This window comes from Arachis hypogaea, chromosome 17, assembly GCF_003086295.3.
Source record: "Arachis hypogaea cultivar Tifrunner chromosome 17, arahy.Tifrunner.gnm2.J5K5, whole genome shotgun sequence".
NCBI lineage: Eukaryota > Viridiplantae > Streptophyta > Magnoliopsida > Fabales > Fabaceae > Arachis > Arachis hypogaea.
In genome coordinates, this window is record NC_092052.1 from 11,821,644 (window position 1) to 11,836,589 (window position 14,946).

The 14,946-nt window shown below is 28.8% G+C and overlaps 2 protein-coding genes across 4 annotated transcripts; both read right to left on the reverse strand.

The window, feature by feature from the left end:
* Positions 1–4,773: 4,773 nt before the first annotated feature.
* Positions 4,774–7,726, reverse strand: LOC112764896 (transcription factor DIVARICATA). Of its 2 annotated transcripts, XM_025810718.3 has the most exons (3): positions 6,228–6,711; positions 5,587–6,098; positions 4,774–5,348 (listed from the first exon to the last, which is right to left on the reverse strand). In XM_025810718.3, exons 2-3 carry the CDS (start codon positions 5,988–5,990, stop codon positions 4,916–4,918), a joined length of 837 nt encoding a protein of 278 aa, XP_025666503.1. In that variant the 5' UTR covers positions 5,991–6,098; positions 6,228–6,711; the 3' UTR covers positions 4,774–4,915. The 2 variants fall into 2 exon arrangements, with proteins under 2 accessions (XP_025666503.1, XP_072078527.1); XM_072222426.1 differs by having other exon boundaries at positions 5,587–7,726.
* A 5,091-nt stretch (positions 7,727–12,817) lies between these two features.
* On the reverse strand, positions 12,818–14,727 carry LOC112765330 (uncharacterized protein At2g39795, mitochondrial). Of its 2 annotated transcripts, none has more exons than XM_025811237.2 (3): positions 14,317–14,727; positions 13,356–13,705; positions 12,818–13,247 (listed from the first exon to the last, which is right to left on the reverse strand). In XM_025811237.2, exons 1-3 carry the CDS (start codon positions 14,719–14,721, stop codon positions 13,088–13,090), a joined length of 915 nt encoding a protein of 304 aa, XP_025667022.2. In that variant the 5' UTR covers positions 14,722–14,727; the 3' UTR covers positions 12,818–13,087. The 2 variants fall into 2 exon arrangements, with proteins under 2 accessions (XP_025667022.2, XP_025667023.1); XM_025811238.3 differs by having other exon boundaries at positions 13,356–13,699; positions 14,317–14,673.
* Positions 14,728–14,946: the final 219 nt, after the last annotated feature.

Sequence of the window (14,946 nt, forward strand, 5' to 3'; positions counted from 1 at the left end):
GATTATGTTTACTTAATTTAATACATTAATCTTATGTTTCATCAATATCTGCAACTATATGCTTATTAAATTATGGATGGATCAAAGTCTCAAATAGTGCCTTGAGACCTAGCTACTTTGCTAAAAGGATGAGCTTCAAAGGCCAAAGCACACCATATTTTTTTATTTTTTATTTTTTATTTTTAAAAAAGGTGCTTCCAAAGAGTCTTTGGTCTTGTCTCTTGCTGCCATATGAAAGATGGTACCAGCGGATAAGCCATTTATCTCAATTAATTCCTGTTATATAAAAATTAATAATAATAAAGTGTTATTTTGATCCCAAAATTTGGGATGAATTTTAATTTAGTTTTTAACATTTTAAATATTTTATTTCAGTCTAAAAGAGTTTTAAATATCTTATTTTAATCCAAAAAAAATATTAAGTGGGTTTAATATTGTTACAAATAATTCGTATATTAAAGAGCTAATAGCATTTGATTTTAATATGTAAATAAAATCAATTCATTAATAATTACTAATATAAATTTTTTTCTTTAATTTTTAAGCATTAATGATTTGATTGTAAGATTTTGGAGTTTTGTACAAAAAAAAATTGAGAAGTATTACAATAAGGTTTTAGTTATGTTTTTCTAACATATGAAAAAAAGATATGACTTATTAACTAACTAGTAATGTTAATAATATCTACGTCACTCATTCGGTTAACTATTAGTGTCAAATTTAACGGTAAGACAACATTGAATCTGATTAAAATTTTTTGGGACAGAAATAGAATGTTTGAAATATCAGGATCCAAATTAAGATTTATCCCAAACATTAAAAACTAAAATAATACTTTACTCCATAAAAATAAAATTATTGAAAAAAAATAAATTTTTTGTTTTTGACTTTTTAGATTTTTGTGCAAAGTTGTAAAAATAAAAAATGAAAACATAAATCAAACAGACCATATAGTCCAAATACATCTTTCTTAAAACTCAACCTAATTCTCTTGGTTAACTTATTGAATATCCTAGACTAAATGCTTAAAAAACCTAATTAACTGCTCTCTGTTAACCATTTGATTAGAAATGTTAAAGTTGATTTGGTAATAATACTATCAACAAGTTGTTTTCAGTGTTTGAAATGTAATTTTTGAATACAGACAGAAATCTTCCTAATGAGTCAAGGATCACTTTAGACTAGTTTGGAACATTAAAAATAATAACAATAGTGTATATTGTCTAAGGATTTCTGAAGAAAAAACAAAAGGAACAATTCTAATAATCTATTCAATCAGAAAGACCAATTATTGTGCGCTTATATTCTCATAAAATTCCTATCCAGATCAAACTGCATAAAGTAGTTTGAATAGCTCAATTGATAATCATAATCAGCATGTAATCTAATGAGGTCTGTCACTTTATTCTTAGTAATAGTTTTTAAGTATATGAACAACCCCTGCATATTGTATAGGTCTATAATATGTTAATGGGAATCAATCATCATGCATGAATACAAAAGAACAATCATAATATGAAACTATATATTGGTAATTTGGTATTTATAAAAAAAAATTGATTATAAGAGCATTTAATTATAATTTTATTATAACAAGTTTAATCATTATATTATAAACAAATACATAATAAATGATTCAATGGATATTTTTTGTGTATAAAAAACAAACACCTAATTTTTAGGACAAATGTTAACGAATATTGCACTGGCTGGAAATTAACTTGCTATTAAAAATAAAAAAAAAATATATCTTAAATTCTAAACTTTAAATTTAAACTATTAATATAAAATATAATAAATAAAAATTAAAATTTGTTTAATTAATAATATGTGCAATACTTTTTATGTATTAGTAAGAAACGTTCAAAAATGAGATAAATTTTAATAAATTTTGAATTTTAAATTCTGAATATATAGTATTGTTTAAATTTTTGTTTAATATATAGTACTGTCTAAATTTTGTCTAAATTTTGATTTTTAATTAATCTCATCTTTTGTTACTCTCTTTTTTCTCTTTATTTTTGGTCCCACTTATAGAATTAAAGGTGAAAAATTATATTTTATTCTCTCAAGTGTTAAAAAAATTGGAGAAGATCCATTTTCGAGATTAAACTATCTCCGGTAAAAAGATAGCAAAAAAGAAGTTAATGGGGTTCTCTGAAGAAAAATAAAGAATCAAAAGAAAACATGATGGATAGCAAAGACCAGGAAAAGAAGGAACAATTGCTGACGCAACAGTATCGCCACCCTAGAAAAGTAGATTGGTGGAAACATAAATATCAAAGCAAAAGGAACAAACTGGATTGGCTGAAGAATCAACATGTAAAAATAAATTATAGAGGTTGTAGATAGTGTGAACCACATTGGCATATATATGTATGCTTACGTGAATCTGGCCATATTCTTGACCCCCAATGAAGCATGCGATTCTTGTTTGAGTGGAATGCAAACTCGGATTCGACTACTAAAGGTGATGCCTTCCTTCATCACAAACAAAGGTCAACTTGCCCCTCTTCCTCTCTTACAATGCCTATTCATTATTAACAAACTCATCTTTCGGATAAATAAACACAAAACCTTACTACACTACATATACCAAAGATTAATTACTGCGGTTGCCCTTCATATTTTTACTAAATTTTTAATTAGATTTTATTAATTTTTTAATTTTGTAATTAATTTTTTTAATATAAAAAATATTAAAGTTAACTGAATGTTTTTCTATAATTTAAAAGTATCTATAATTAAGAATCTAATTAAATCTTTGATCACATATTTTCTTAAAAAATATTCCGTCAATTTTAATATTTTTGACATAAAAATAACATAATTATAAAATTAAAAATAGTATAGAAACCTAATTGAAAAGAAAAAAAAATATAAAAATTTAATTATAAATTTAATAAAATTATGAAAATCAATAGAATAATTAAACTTTAATTAAATCAATTCAACTAGATATCTTCTAAATTATTCCTTTAGTCAGCATTTTATTCTATTAATTAAAAAAAATAAAACAAACACATCTAAATAGATTTAGTGTCTTTTTTTTTTTAAATACAAATTCAAAAAACAGTTTAAATCAAATTAAAATCCAAAAATTCAATTTTAAATATCCAAATCTATTTTGTACCCTTAAACGCCAACACATTCAAAAAAAAAAATCCTTAAAAACTCAAAACACACATCAATCCTAAAATCCCATTGTGATTCTCATTCTCGTGCTCCTCCTCTTCGCCGTGCTCCTTCTTATCGCCGCTTCCTCCTCCGCGCCGCTTCTTAAAACCTCTAATACCCTTTCCCGTAGAGAGGATATAATTTTACTATTTTTGTTCTTAATTACTTATACCCGTTAAACTCATTAACAAGGGCTAACAAAAGAGTCGACTAGCTCACAGACTTTTGGTTAATGAAATTTGTTAGTATGTCTATGTTTTTTTTAATCTTTTTAATGTGTTTGTGATGATAATTTTTTTTTTGTTTGCATTCATCTATTTGATTTGGGATTTATAATGTTAACGTAATTTAGATGTATAAATACCTAATTTTAGATCTATTTATGTTGTTCATTTAATTTTAGACGTGTTTATATTGTTCATTAAGTTTTAAGTCTGTATATAAATTTTTTTTATATAAATTTTGGATGTATTGATAAATACTTAACAAACATTCTTATAATTTAAAATGTGTTTATTTTGTTCATTTAATTTTGGATGTGTTTATGTTATTCATTATGTTTGCAAATTTTTATATAAATTTTTTTACATGAATTTTGAATGTGTTGTTAAAATATTTAGTGTACCTTCTTATAATTTATTTTGAAAACTTATGTGATTTTTGAAAAATCAGTACAAAAAAAGTGGTTACAAATTTTAGGATGTGGTTCATAAAAAATCAATACATTGAAAGTGGTTATAAGTTTTACGGTTACAAATATAATAAATTAAATAAATATAATAATAGTTTTTTAAAAATAAAAAAACATGATTAATTAAAAAATTAAAATAATAAAATATTAAATTTAAAAATTAAGTAAAAGACAACATTTGAAAGATAAGTAAAATTTTTGTAATTAAATATTAGAAATGTCTTCTAAATTAGTAAGAGTCAAACACCACTGGGTGGGAGCCTCGTGCGCTAGGTCGCGCCTATGTCTCTCACAAGTCACAATTTGAAGCTTGGTGTATCATCACTATCATGATTAATCCAATTAACTACATTTTTAATAAAATGTAGTGTCAAAGTAATTTGAATAGAGCATTAGCAACGCCAAATATGTTTTTCTTCTGAAGGACTAAAAGTTTACCAAAATATCTCAAAATATAGCTTTTGTACACTCATTTACACAATTTGGTATATTTTTTTTTTCATTTGCAGAAGCACCAACAGCTCCGGTTAGGAATACCTTAATTTGAGGCTAGTATATTTCTTATATTTTGTGCCTGCTAGAGTGCTAGTATTATTATCATCATTTTGCAGCTTGACGTATATTGGATAAGAATGAAAAGAGGGCATTAATTTAAAATAATGTGGAAAAACTTAAATACCAATACACACTAAAAGTTGTGCTGGATAAGTGTTTTAAATTAAAAAACAAGATATATATATATAGAGAGAGAGACATCTGTTCCATTGTCCTTAGTTTTGGTTGGATAGAATAAAATTCAACAAATTTTCTAGAAAAAAATGATATCTCGTAGAATTTTATATCTAACACATGATGGTGTTATGAATCAAATTGAGTATCCAAGAAAGCAGACATAAACAGAATGATGAATATGAAAAGATCTGTAAGGATTAAACATTATTGCAGGTTCCTTTCAAGTAGCAAGCATCATTGAAGTGATGAGCATACAGCATGAATTGTTTGATATATAACTTTATTTGTTAACAAACATGGAAAGAGTTGTTGGCATTACAATGCATGAATACCGAAATCAGCTTCCTTGTTGAAATGCGGGATCTTGAGCTTTGCATAAGCTTCATGGAAAGCACAATCAAAGAGATCCTGCTCTTGCAAATGGTCGCAATTGGGGTCGAAAACCATCACTGATCCATCATCATTACAGTGATTGAACCAGTCCAATTGTACTTTAGACTCATTGAATGAGAGGGGCTTGTTGATATTATTATCATCTAAAGTAGCAGTGGCTTCTGCGAGGTTAAGAGTTGTTATATCATGGATGCTCGGTCTCCTCTTATCTTTCCCTCCTGAAGAAACCTTTTGCCTTATGTAGTACTTCTGAGCATGGCTAGCAACTTGAGTAGGAGTCTTCGTCACCACGAAATTGCGTGAAATGTTTCTCCAATCTCCTTTTCCATACTTCAAAAGCCCCATCAGAAAACGTCTGTATATATAGAAACAATCCATAAAATTTTATAAGTTAAGAAGACACCAAATTCAACTCAAAATCTTAAAATGGTAAATTAATGAGTCTCTCATCTTATAAACTCTTCACTCTTTGTTTTTTTTGATGTGGGACTAACTTCGTGCGCTCTTCACGCAACATTAATAATAAGTATTTTGTTCGAGGCAAATGATGAAGGACCAAAAATAAAAGTTGAATATGAATTTAGTTAGGTTACCTGTGCTCCTCTTGAGTCCAAGGAACACCTTTCTTCCTTTCTTGATCAGAAGAAGGTCTAGGGGTATTAGGCCTTCTTCGAGATCCATCATGGTTGTGGTGGTGAAGAAGCTCGAAGGTGAAAGAAGAGGCGATATAGCCGGGGACAGGGACCCGGCCGGCTTCTATATCATTGACATCTTCTTCCAGCTCTCTGTACTGCTTGATCACATCATACACACTCTTTCCGGGGATCATAGCAGCCACCTTCAGCCACCTATCCGGTGTCTCCTTATCGAATATCGCCAGCGCGCTCTCGAACTTCTTGTTGTCCTCTTTACTCCATTCTCTGCTGCTGCTCTGCCTCTCTTGCTCTAACAAATTCCAGTTCCAATTCCACCCAGGATACACGCTTTCCAATTCCATCAAACCTTAACTAACTAACTAACTAACAACTAACAAAGTTGTGGAAAGAAAAGGGGTGTGTGCTCAGAAGCACAGAGGAAGAAAAGCAAGAAGATGGAAATTATAGAGCTTTTGATTCAGATAAAAAAAAATAAAAATAAGGAGCATTAGAATTCGGAATCTTTTAAGTGTGATCAAGAATTTACTTTGATTGATTTCCTTGAGCAGCATAAACTTGGGAATCTATAAAAGTCATACCTTTTTGAATCGAGGAGAATCTTGGAAAAATCATTGTTGCACCTGAGTTTTTATTATTATGGACTACTATAATCCTAGTAGAGAGATCAGAATTCTGCAGTTAATTAAACAGAAAAAGAAGATTAAGAAGTAAAGATGTTCAAAATAAAAAAGAAATAAGAAGAATGTTTGGTTCTTCTTCCCTTGTATTGTGGTTAGATGAAATTAAAGGGAAAGGAGATAAAATTATAGGAAGAAAACAAGAGGAAGAGGATGCAGAAAGCTAAGACCCAATAGAGAAAAGAGAGAGATTCTTTTACAACGAAAGAAAAGGAAAAAGCGGGAAACTGTTTTCTTTTTGTCGTTTCTTCATCAGGAAGCAACTATCAAATCAAAATACGTTACATATATACCACATCGATACACTATATATACAAAGTAATTAAAATGCACCGAAATATAAAAAGAAAAAAAAAAGAAAAAAAACACTTGTTATTACAAAGCCAAGTGATATGCATTTGCTATGTAACTAAATGGAATGCGAGACCTACCTGATTTTGATATCATACTCTATCAAACAATGGAGTTGATAGTGGATATCAAGGCTAGTATTTAAACAGAAATATTTAATAACAAAAAAAATTAGATAAGAATAATCCGAATTTATTTTATTTAATATTTATCAATTATTATAATAATTAATAAATATTAAATAAGATAAATTTTTATTTTTTTATTTTTTAATATTATCAATATTTAAATTGGTTTTTAATAAAAAATGAATCAGATTAAATATTTAATATTTTTTTATTATATATCACTCTTAACTATTAAGTATTACGTGGCACGTTGATAACATAATATTTAACAAATTTTATCTTACATGTTAGCCAGCCGCATTAATAAGAAAGAGTAAATAGACAAAAATAAACATAACAGATTTTTTAGATTATAAAAATATACATGACAGGATCGAAATTTTAATGTACACATGAATAAAACTAACTTACGGTTAAAGGAGCTCCATTTTCGTTAAATCTAGTGAATAGTGGCGAATACATTAATAATTTAGCACTATTTATTCTTTTTTTTTTAAATCTGAGGTAGAATATATCTTATTTCTTAATTTTAAAATAAACTAAATAAAATTATTAAAAGAGAGAGTATCTTTGTTGTACCCAAGTTGATGGAATTCTAATGTTATGACATTTTTCAGAGGTGTCAATAAAGGAGAGAGGTTGAAACTATGTCTAAGGTCGAGGATTGAAAGAGAATACCTTTACAGCAGAACAGCTCCGGTGACAGTGTGACCCTAAAGGAGAGAAGTTGAAACTATGTCTAAGTTTAAGGATTAAAACTTAAAAGAGAGTACCTTTACAAGAGAACAGCTCAGGTGACACATTGACACCGATCATTCGGCGGAGCTGTGTCAAAGAGAAAGAACAAAAAAACACCCTTTTAATTATGAAAAATGCTACCATGGCATTGAGGTCGTATTACTAAAATCGCGAACAGAACATAATTCAAGGAGATGATTCTTTCGATGTCCTTTATACAAGATATGCTTATATTAAATTTAGTTTCAGACTGTGTTTATTAAAAGTCTTTTTCATTACTCAAATTTTTTTATCTTCATGTTCAATGAAGCATAAATGAACAGAAATTTAAATTGAGATGTGAGTATTTCGTCTGAGTTAATGAAGTAAAACATGAGTACAAAGACAAAATTATTTGAGATGCTAATTTGTTGCAACATTTATTTTCATGGACACTCTTCTTTTTAATAATCTTATTTAGGTTATTTTAAAATTAGAAATAAGATATATTTCACCTCAGATCTTCAAAAAATGATAAATAGTATTAAATCATTAATTTATATGTAACTATACACTACACTTAATGGAAATGGAATTTTTCTAAGGGCAAATTAATTTAGTCATCTTTGATGTATACATTAAAATTTTGATTATGTAGTGTATATTTTGTAATTCAAAAATTTTTTCATGTGTACTTTTATTTATTTACTCAATAAAAAAATAAACAGAAAGATTAACTTTATTCACGTTGATATCATTTTAAGAATTAAATTGAATTGTTAAATTTATAAAAGACCACATATATACGTGATTTTTCAAGATTTATTTTAATGATTAACCCATAAATATTAGTTTATTGAGCAATACTAATACTAAAAGCTTCTTATTTATTGAATTTTATTGTTATTTAAAAATATTATGTGTATATAAAAATTAATTATTAGATTAACTATTATATCTTTATATATAAATATATATTATTTAATTTATTTTTATATGTATTTTATATTTTATTATATATTTTATAAATTTAATTTGTATGTACAGACAATATAAAATGTTTTACAGAATTGTACAAATAATTATTCTCTTAGATGATTATTTATGTGGTCAAAATAAAAAATAATTATTTTTGCTAATGTGATATTATGTGATTAAATATACATATAAAATGATTTTATATTAACAATATATCAAAATTAAATTTTATTTTTTATATGAATAATTGATTTAATAATTGATTTTTGGTGTGTATATAATACGGTTAAATATTATTAGTTAGGAGGCATAATTAGTGATACTTTTACCTTCCCAATCACGGTATTCATGAATGTTCTAACAATAAAGTTTTGTGAGGATAACTTAGTTACAATGACGTGCAAATATCAGGTTTTACTTAATGTGGTTAACGCCAAAACGTAAACAGAACTTGACATGACAACTATTGGCAAGATGCACCTAACATTTGAGCAACGATATTGAGTGACTTCATGCTGCCTCAGGATGTGAGTAGGAAGACGCTACTTATTTTTTTTGGTGACTAGACACTACTTAATTTGAGAAAGTACAATTAAAATTAAGAAAATAAAATAAAAATTGGATATATGCATAGGGCCCTATTGAGGAGGTAACGAAGATTTTTTTTAGATCAGTAATAAACAATTCGATCTTTTTAGGGAGTACAGAATATTAATGTCAAGTGATTAAATTTAATTTCTTTCGGCATTGTTATCAAAGACTAAAATCAACAAAAAAAAAACAAATTAGACGATAAACATAAACAAAAAACAAATTAGACGATAAACATAAACTAATAAACAAGTAAATAATACATAGAGAATCAAAACATTCCTCAAATGTAATACGTTGAATTGGATTTTTTTGTTCTATACTTCCATCACCTGTTATAAGAAGTCAATGTACTTATTTTTTCTATTTTATCCATCTATAGTCCTTAATTATTGCCCTTGATTCCCACTCTTTTCTTGATTTGTATTCACTTTCTCCCTTGAACTTCACATTTGTGTTCTGCAATATATGTTTTATGTTACTTGTCTTATTTCTTAAAAATCTCAACTCCCAGTTTATATCTATATTTTTATGTAACCACTCTACAATGTATTTATTATCAACCATCATTTTTATATCTTCTTCTGTTACTCCTACCTTTTCGAAAACAAATTGCAAAGACATTTGCAGTCCAACTAATAATGCATCTCCCATTGACTCATGACTCACCAAATCACCCATATAATAGTGTATTTCTTTGTTTGGTTCCTGTAAATATCCATCAACACAAAATATATTTCTATATGGTTTATACTAAATACAGTTCCACCATATCCATTTTCTGTCTTCTTTAAATTGCACTTCTCTCCTGTATACTTCTCACTTTTTTTTTCAATCTACATTCAAGGCCATAGGCCATAATTTTGAGCAAAAAGAGCAATGAAGAAAAAGGTGGTTTACCGACTCTTGCGCCTTCTCACACAAAACACAAGTCCCTTCACCTTGGCTTATGATTCCCTTCCTTATTAGTTTGTCCTTTATATTCAGCCCATCTGTTATCACAAACCACACGAGCATCTCAATTCTAGGTGGTACCAACCATCTCCATAAATCATCAAAGATATGTTTTATAGTTGGCTCCCATATATTTTTCCTTCGGCTACGCTACATTGATGAATGATTTCACATTGTATCTTCCATCCAAGCTAAATCTCCATGAGGCATTATCTATGTTACCTGCACATAAGAACACACTATCTAAAATGTTATTTAATTCTTCTATTTGTACTTTCTCCCTCTCAAAAAAAATTCCTTCTCCATTGGAGACTCCACACCCATGATGAACCGATCTACATCCCACACTCATATATAGTGCTATTCTTCTGATTTGAAATCGCAAATAACCTTTAAAATTTATCTTGTAGTGATACATTCCCAACCCATATATCTTTCCACAACCTTGTTTCTTTACCTTTTTCAACACAGTTTCTCCATCCCTCCTTACAAATTTCTTTGTACAACTCATTCTTCTTTTCAAAGTTCACAATCTCCTTCCATGGACCATTGGATCCTTTATCATTGTGCTCTTCAACTGGCATGTTCTTGTCTACATCATAACAAGATCCAATTACTCTCTTCTACAGTGGTTCATTTTTTATCTGAGTACCTCCACCACCACTTAAACAACATGGCTGCATTTTTCATTTCTATATCTCCAACTCCAAGTCCTCCATGCTCTCTAGGCTTTTGAATAGTGCTCCATTTGATTGTTGGCATAAATTTCTTTTCTTTTTTGTTTCTCCAGAAGAATCTCTTTTGCACCTGTATAATTTTCTTTACAACTTCTTTTGGCATCTTAAAGAGACCAAAAAAATATATAGACAAAGTATTTATTACCGATTTTATAATTACCAACTTCCCTACTTTTGTTAACAAATTCGATTTTCAGCTACTTAACTTCCTTTCTATCTTATCCAAGATTAGTTTTCACGTTGCAACTCTTCTTGGACTTGCTCCCAAAATATGTAATAGGTAGTGTTCTTACCTCACAACCCATTACCTCATTCAATCCTCTTCTATCCTCTTGTTTGCAATTCACCAGAATGATGATTGAATGATGATTGAATATTAATCATTTTCCATCCTTATTCTAACTTTATGAAGTGATTGCATACACATTTCACATAAGAAAATGTCTTAGAAGTGTAAATAATATACTTTAATAATAAGATAATCAAATTTGTTAAGATTTGAATTTAGGCTATCATTTTTATTTTATTTTATGAGTAAAGTATCGTTTTTATCTGTAATGTTTGGGGTAAGTCTCAAAGTTATTTCTAACGTTTAAATCGTCTTATTTAAGTATTTAACATTTCAAAATTGACTCAATGTTGTTCTATCGTTAGAGATCTGTTAACAGAATTGACGTTGGGATAAAATTGAGATGATTTTGAAACGTTAGGAACTTAAATATGACGAAAACGCTGAGAACAAAAACGATACATAATTACATGTATAGAAATAAATTTTAATTTTATCCTTCAATAATATCAATTTTTAGTACATAGTTATTTAATTATTTTTAATCACATCTAAGTAAATTATACTTAATCACATTGTTTTTGTTCTAAATAAATTTATTTTTTATAATTTTACTCTTAAAAATTTTTACTCATCATAAAATATTTGTAGAATGATTAGTACATAAATTTGTGGGAGAAAAATAATACATATACAATAAAATAATATAATTCTAGTTATTCTACAAATATATTAATATGTTTGAAATAATATTTAATAAGATTGAGATTTTGCAAAATTAATTTATGTATTTGGCTTTCTCTTTTGAGATCCAAATACATCGTAACAAAACAATTATATTTTCTTTTATTGATCATTATGAATTTCTTATGTTCATTTATAATGTTTTTAATAACTAAAATAAAAATAATTAAATATAACTAAAATTGTCTATAAATTATTCTACACAACACTTACGGATACAACCAAATATAATTTAAACTATGACTAATTATTAGGATTTTTTATTTTTATAAATTAAATAAAGGTAATAATTACTAAAATAAATAATTTTAAAAATATTTATCGAAATAAATACTCCTCTCTTATGTCGTTTACTCTGTAAATGAGATAATTTTGTATGTATCTCATGTTTATCTCGTTTACAGTGTAAACGACGTTTACAATAATCCAAACTTTTGGCATGCAATTAGTATATAAAAAGGTAGGTAGAAGAGATTAAATAGATATATTTGATCAATTTTAGTCTATTTTAAATGATAAGGATTAACACGTTTACTTGGAAATTATTAAACTGCTCATTATTAACACGGTACCCACTATTTAAAAATTTAAATAAATGTAATTTATTTAATAATCCAGTTAATGCATGTTACTACTTTATTGGTATATAATATGAAATCTTTTTTACTTAAATTATATTTTAAATTTTGATGTACTCCTATGCAATAAATAAAATTTATATGTACTTCTGTACAAAAAACAAAAGGAGTGAATAAATATGGAAGAAAGCAAATGTGCATTATAAATATTTTAATGTTTTAATTTGTAAATTAGATATTTTAAAAATTAATTATGTTATATGTACATAGTAAATAACCACCGTTATACATATTGAACAAAAAAATTCATAAAGTGCTCTCATTCTCGACTCTCGACAAAATCTCTAACTCGAGTTCTCTGTTTGATACGCGTAATAAAAGGATGGAAGACCAAAGGCACGCGCATGAAATATTAACTAAGAAATGAACGACTAATACTTGGCTTTCTTTATAATTTTCCCAAAAAAGAAAAAAAAAGTTGTCAAGCTCATACAAGAAAATGCGCCAAAGAGGATACACAAACAAAATTAACCAAGCACTTTTGAGACATAACCTACTTCTAATAGGAACTATCACTAAACCACAGTGACAGGGTATCTAATTATATTTCCCTCTGAATGTATGGCATCAACGCATATAATCAGGTTATTAAAACAAATTTTCAGTGTTGCGTGTTCTTGCTTAAAATAACGTCTCATGCTTCAACGAATTGCTTGAGCTTCTGCAACCAGACCAAGTATTCCCTGCTATCCTTGTTGATCATGTACTCATGCAAGAAATTGGTTGTGCTAGGCTTGATTCCTCTAATTTCTAAGTACTTGTGGAAAGACTTTTGGAGGCCCTCGTCCAAATCCCTGTAAGACAGGAACACAAAAGAAGTTCAGACAGGGTCTAGAAATTACACTACCAGAATATTGAACTGTGAAATGAAAAGATTCTGAGTGCAAGGTGCGGAGACTTACTGGAAGTCTGGTCCTTCGTATGCAATCTGATCCTCGCTGGGTTCCGGATTCTTAACAGACAAGCTGTCAATGACGACCTCATCGGGGTAAGCCACACAACTGAATTCCAGATAGGGCCCATCCTTCTTGTAAACACTGACTGAAAGCGGAATGCTTGACTGAGATGCTCTCTCACTCTCATCGTCGTCGTCACGACCATCATCATTTTCTTCCCCGGTGACCAGATCAGGCATGTGCACCTCAACCTTAATTTCCTCACCTTGATATGTCCTTTCAAGCATTATAGTCTGCTGTCCCGGCTGATCAAGTATCTTAAAAGGGAAATTACTTGGAGCCTCATCAACCTGTCTCTATAACACAAAAAAAAAAGTGTGATCATACAACTACTTTTCCGAATTTCAACAAGAAACTCCCAAAATAAATCATAGTTTAAATATAACTTTTGTACCTATAGTTGTATTCAAATTTGATCTGTCCAGATAACATAAATATTTTCGTACAAGTCCACATAGTTTTATGCTTTAGTGACCAAATAAAGAAATAAATAAAACTATAAGGACCAATACTTCATAAAATTATGAATAATTAATTATAAAAAAAATTACAATTCAAGGGGCAAGTGGTGAAAAGAATACAATATTGGTATTTAATGGCAAGAACAAAATAAAAAAGAGTAAAGCACATCACATATAAGAAAGAAGAAAAAAAAGGCACTAAATTTATGATACACACTTCAAAAGAAAAATGACACTACTAAAATTAAATAATGCATAGAAGTTTTTATGTGAAACAATGCTACAGCAACATTTTTTAGTCAACGAAACATCAAACCAGTAGAGGGAGCTAGAAATAATAATCAACCATCATAATAATCATTGAATTGAGCTGATTACCGAATCCCTTTCATTATCAAGATAATCATTTCACAGAATGATGAAGAAAGAAGAGCAAAGAAACTTACAGTGTGATTGTCGGTTTCCTGGGCGCAAGTGATCTCCGATTCGATGACGCGGAGAAGGTTCTCGTCGGAGGTGGGCTTGTTCTTATAAGCCAAAGAAGAAAAACCGAACGTCGGAACCGCCGAGTCCTTTTGCACGTTCTGGTTGATGGCGCTCAACAAAACGGTGCGGTAGCTACTCTGCCGCTGAGTGTTCTTCAACAATTGCCCTGCAATCACAAGAGGCCTTGCGAGAGATCCAGACCTGCGAAGAATCGAGCTGAACGCCATCTCCGAAACTGAGGGGAAAGAGAAAAACAGCCGAAGAGGGAATGGGGTTTTAATAGGGTTTAAGAGATTTGGGAAATTTTCAAACCCTAAAACTTGTAGTAATGTTACGCAAGTGAAGCTCTCTAGTATTCGGCCCATTCTCTTTTTCGGACCGGTCCATAAGGGAAAGGAGTATTAACATAGCCAACAATAAACTTTTAGCCAACATATCCGGATTTCCATAATTGTTAAAAGGAAAAACAAATGTTTTTATCATAAACTTTGCGAACGCTGACAAGAGTACTCATCAAACAAAAAAAAAAAACTAATGTTGCCATAATAAAAAATGAATTCTATGTGATAAAAATGCCAAAACTTTAAACA

Coding starts and splice junctions, on each gene's coding strand:
- LOC112764896 (XM_072222426.1), bottom strand. CDS start 5,990: ATGGAATTGGAAAGCGTGTATCCTGGGTGGAATTGGAACTGGAATTTG. Junction 5,349..5,586: donor TGGACTCAAGAGGAGCACAG/GTAACCTAACTA, acceptor CTATATATACAG/ACGTTTTCTGATGGGGCTTT.
- LOC112765330 (XM_025811237.2), bottom strand. CDS start 14,721: ATGGGCCGAATACTAGAGAGCTTCACTTGCGTAACATTACTACAAGTT. Junction 13,706..14,316: donor AGGAAACCGACAATCACACT/GTAAGTTTCTTT, acceptor TTTGTGTTATAG/AGACAGGTTGATGAGGCTCC. Junction 13,248..13,355: donor TACGAAGGACCAGACTTCCA/GTAAGTCTCCGC, acceptor CCTGTCTTACAG/GGATTTGGACGAGGGCCTCC.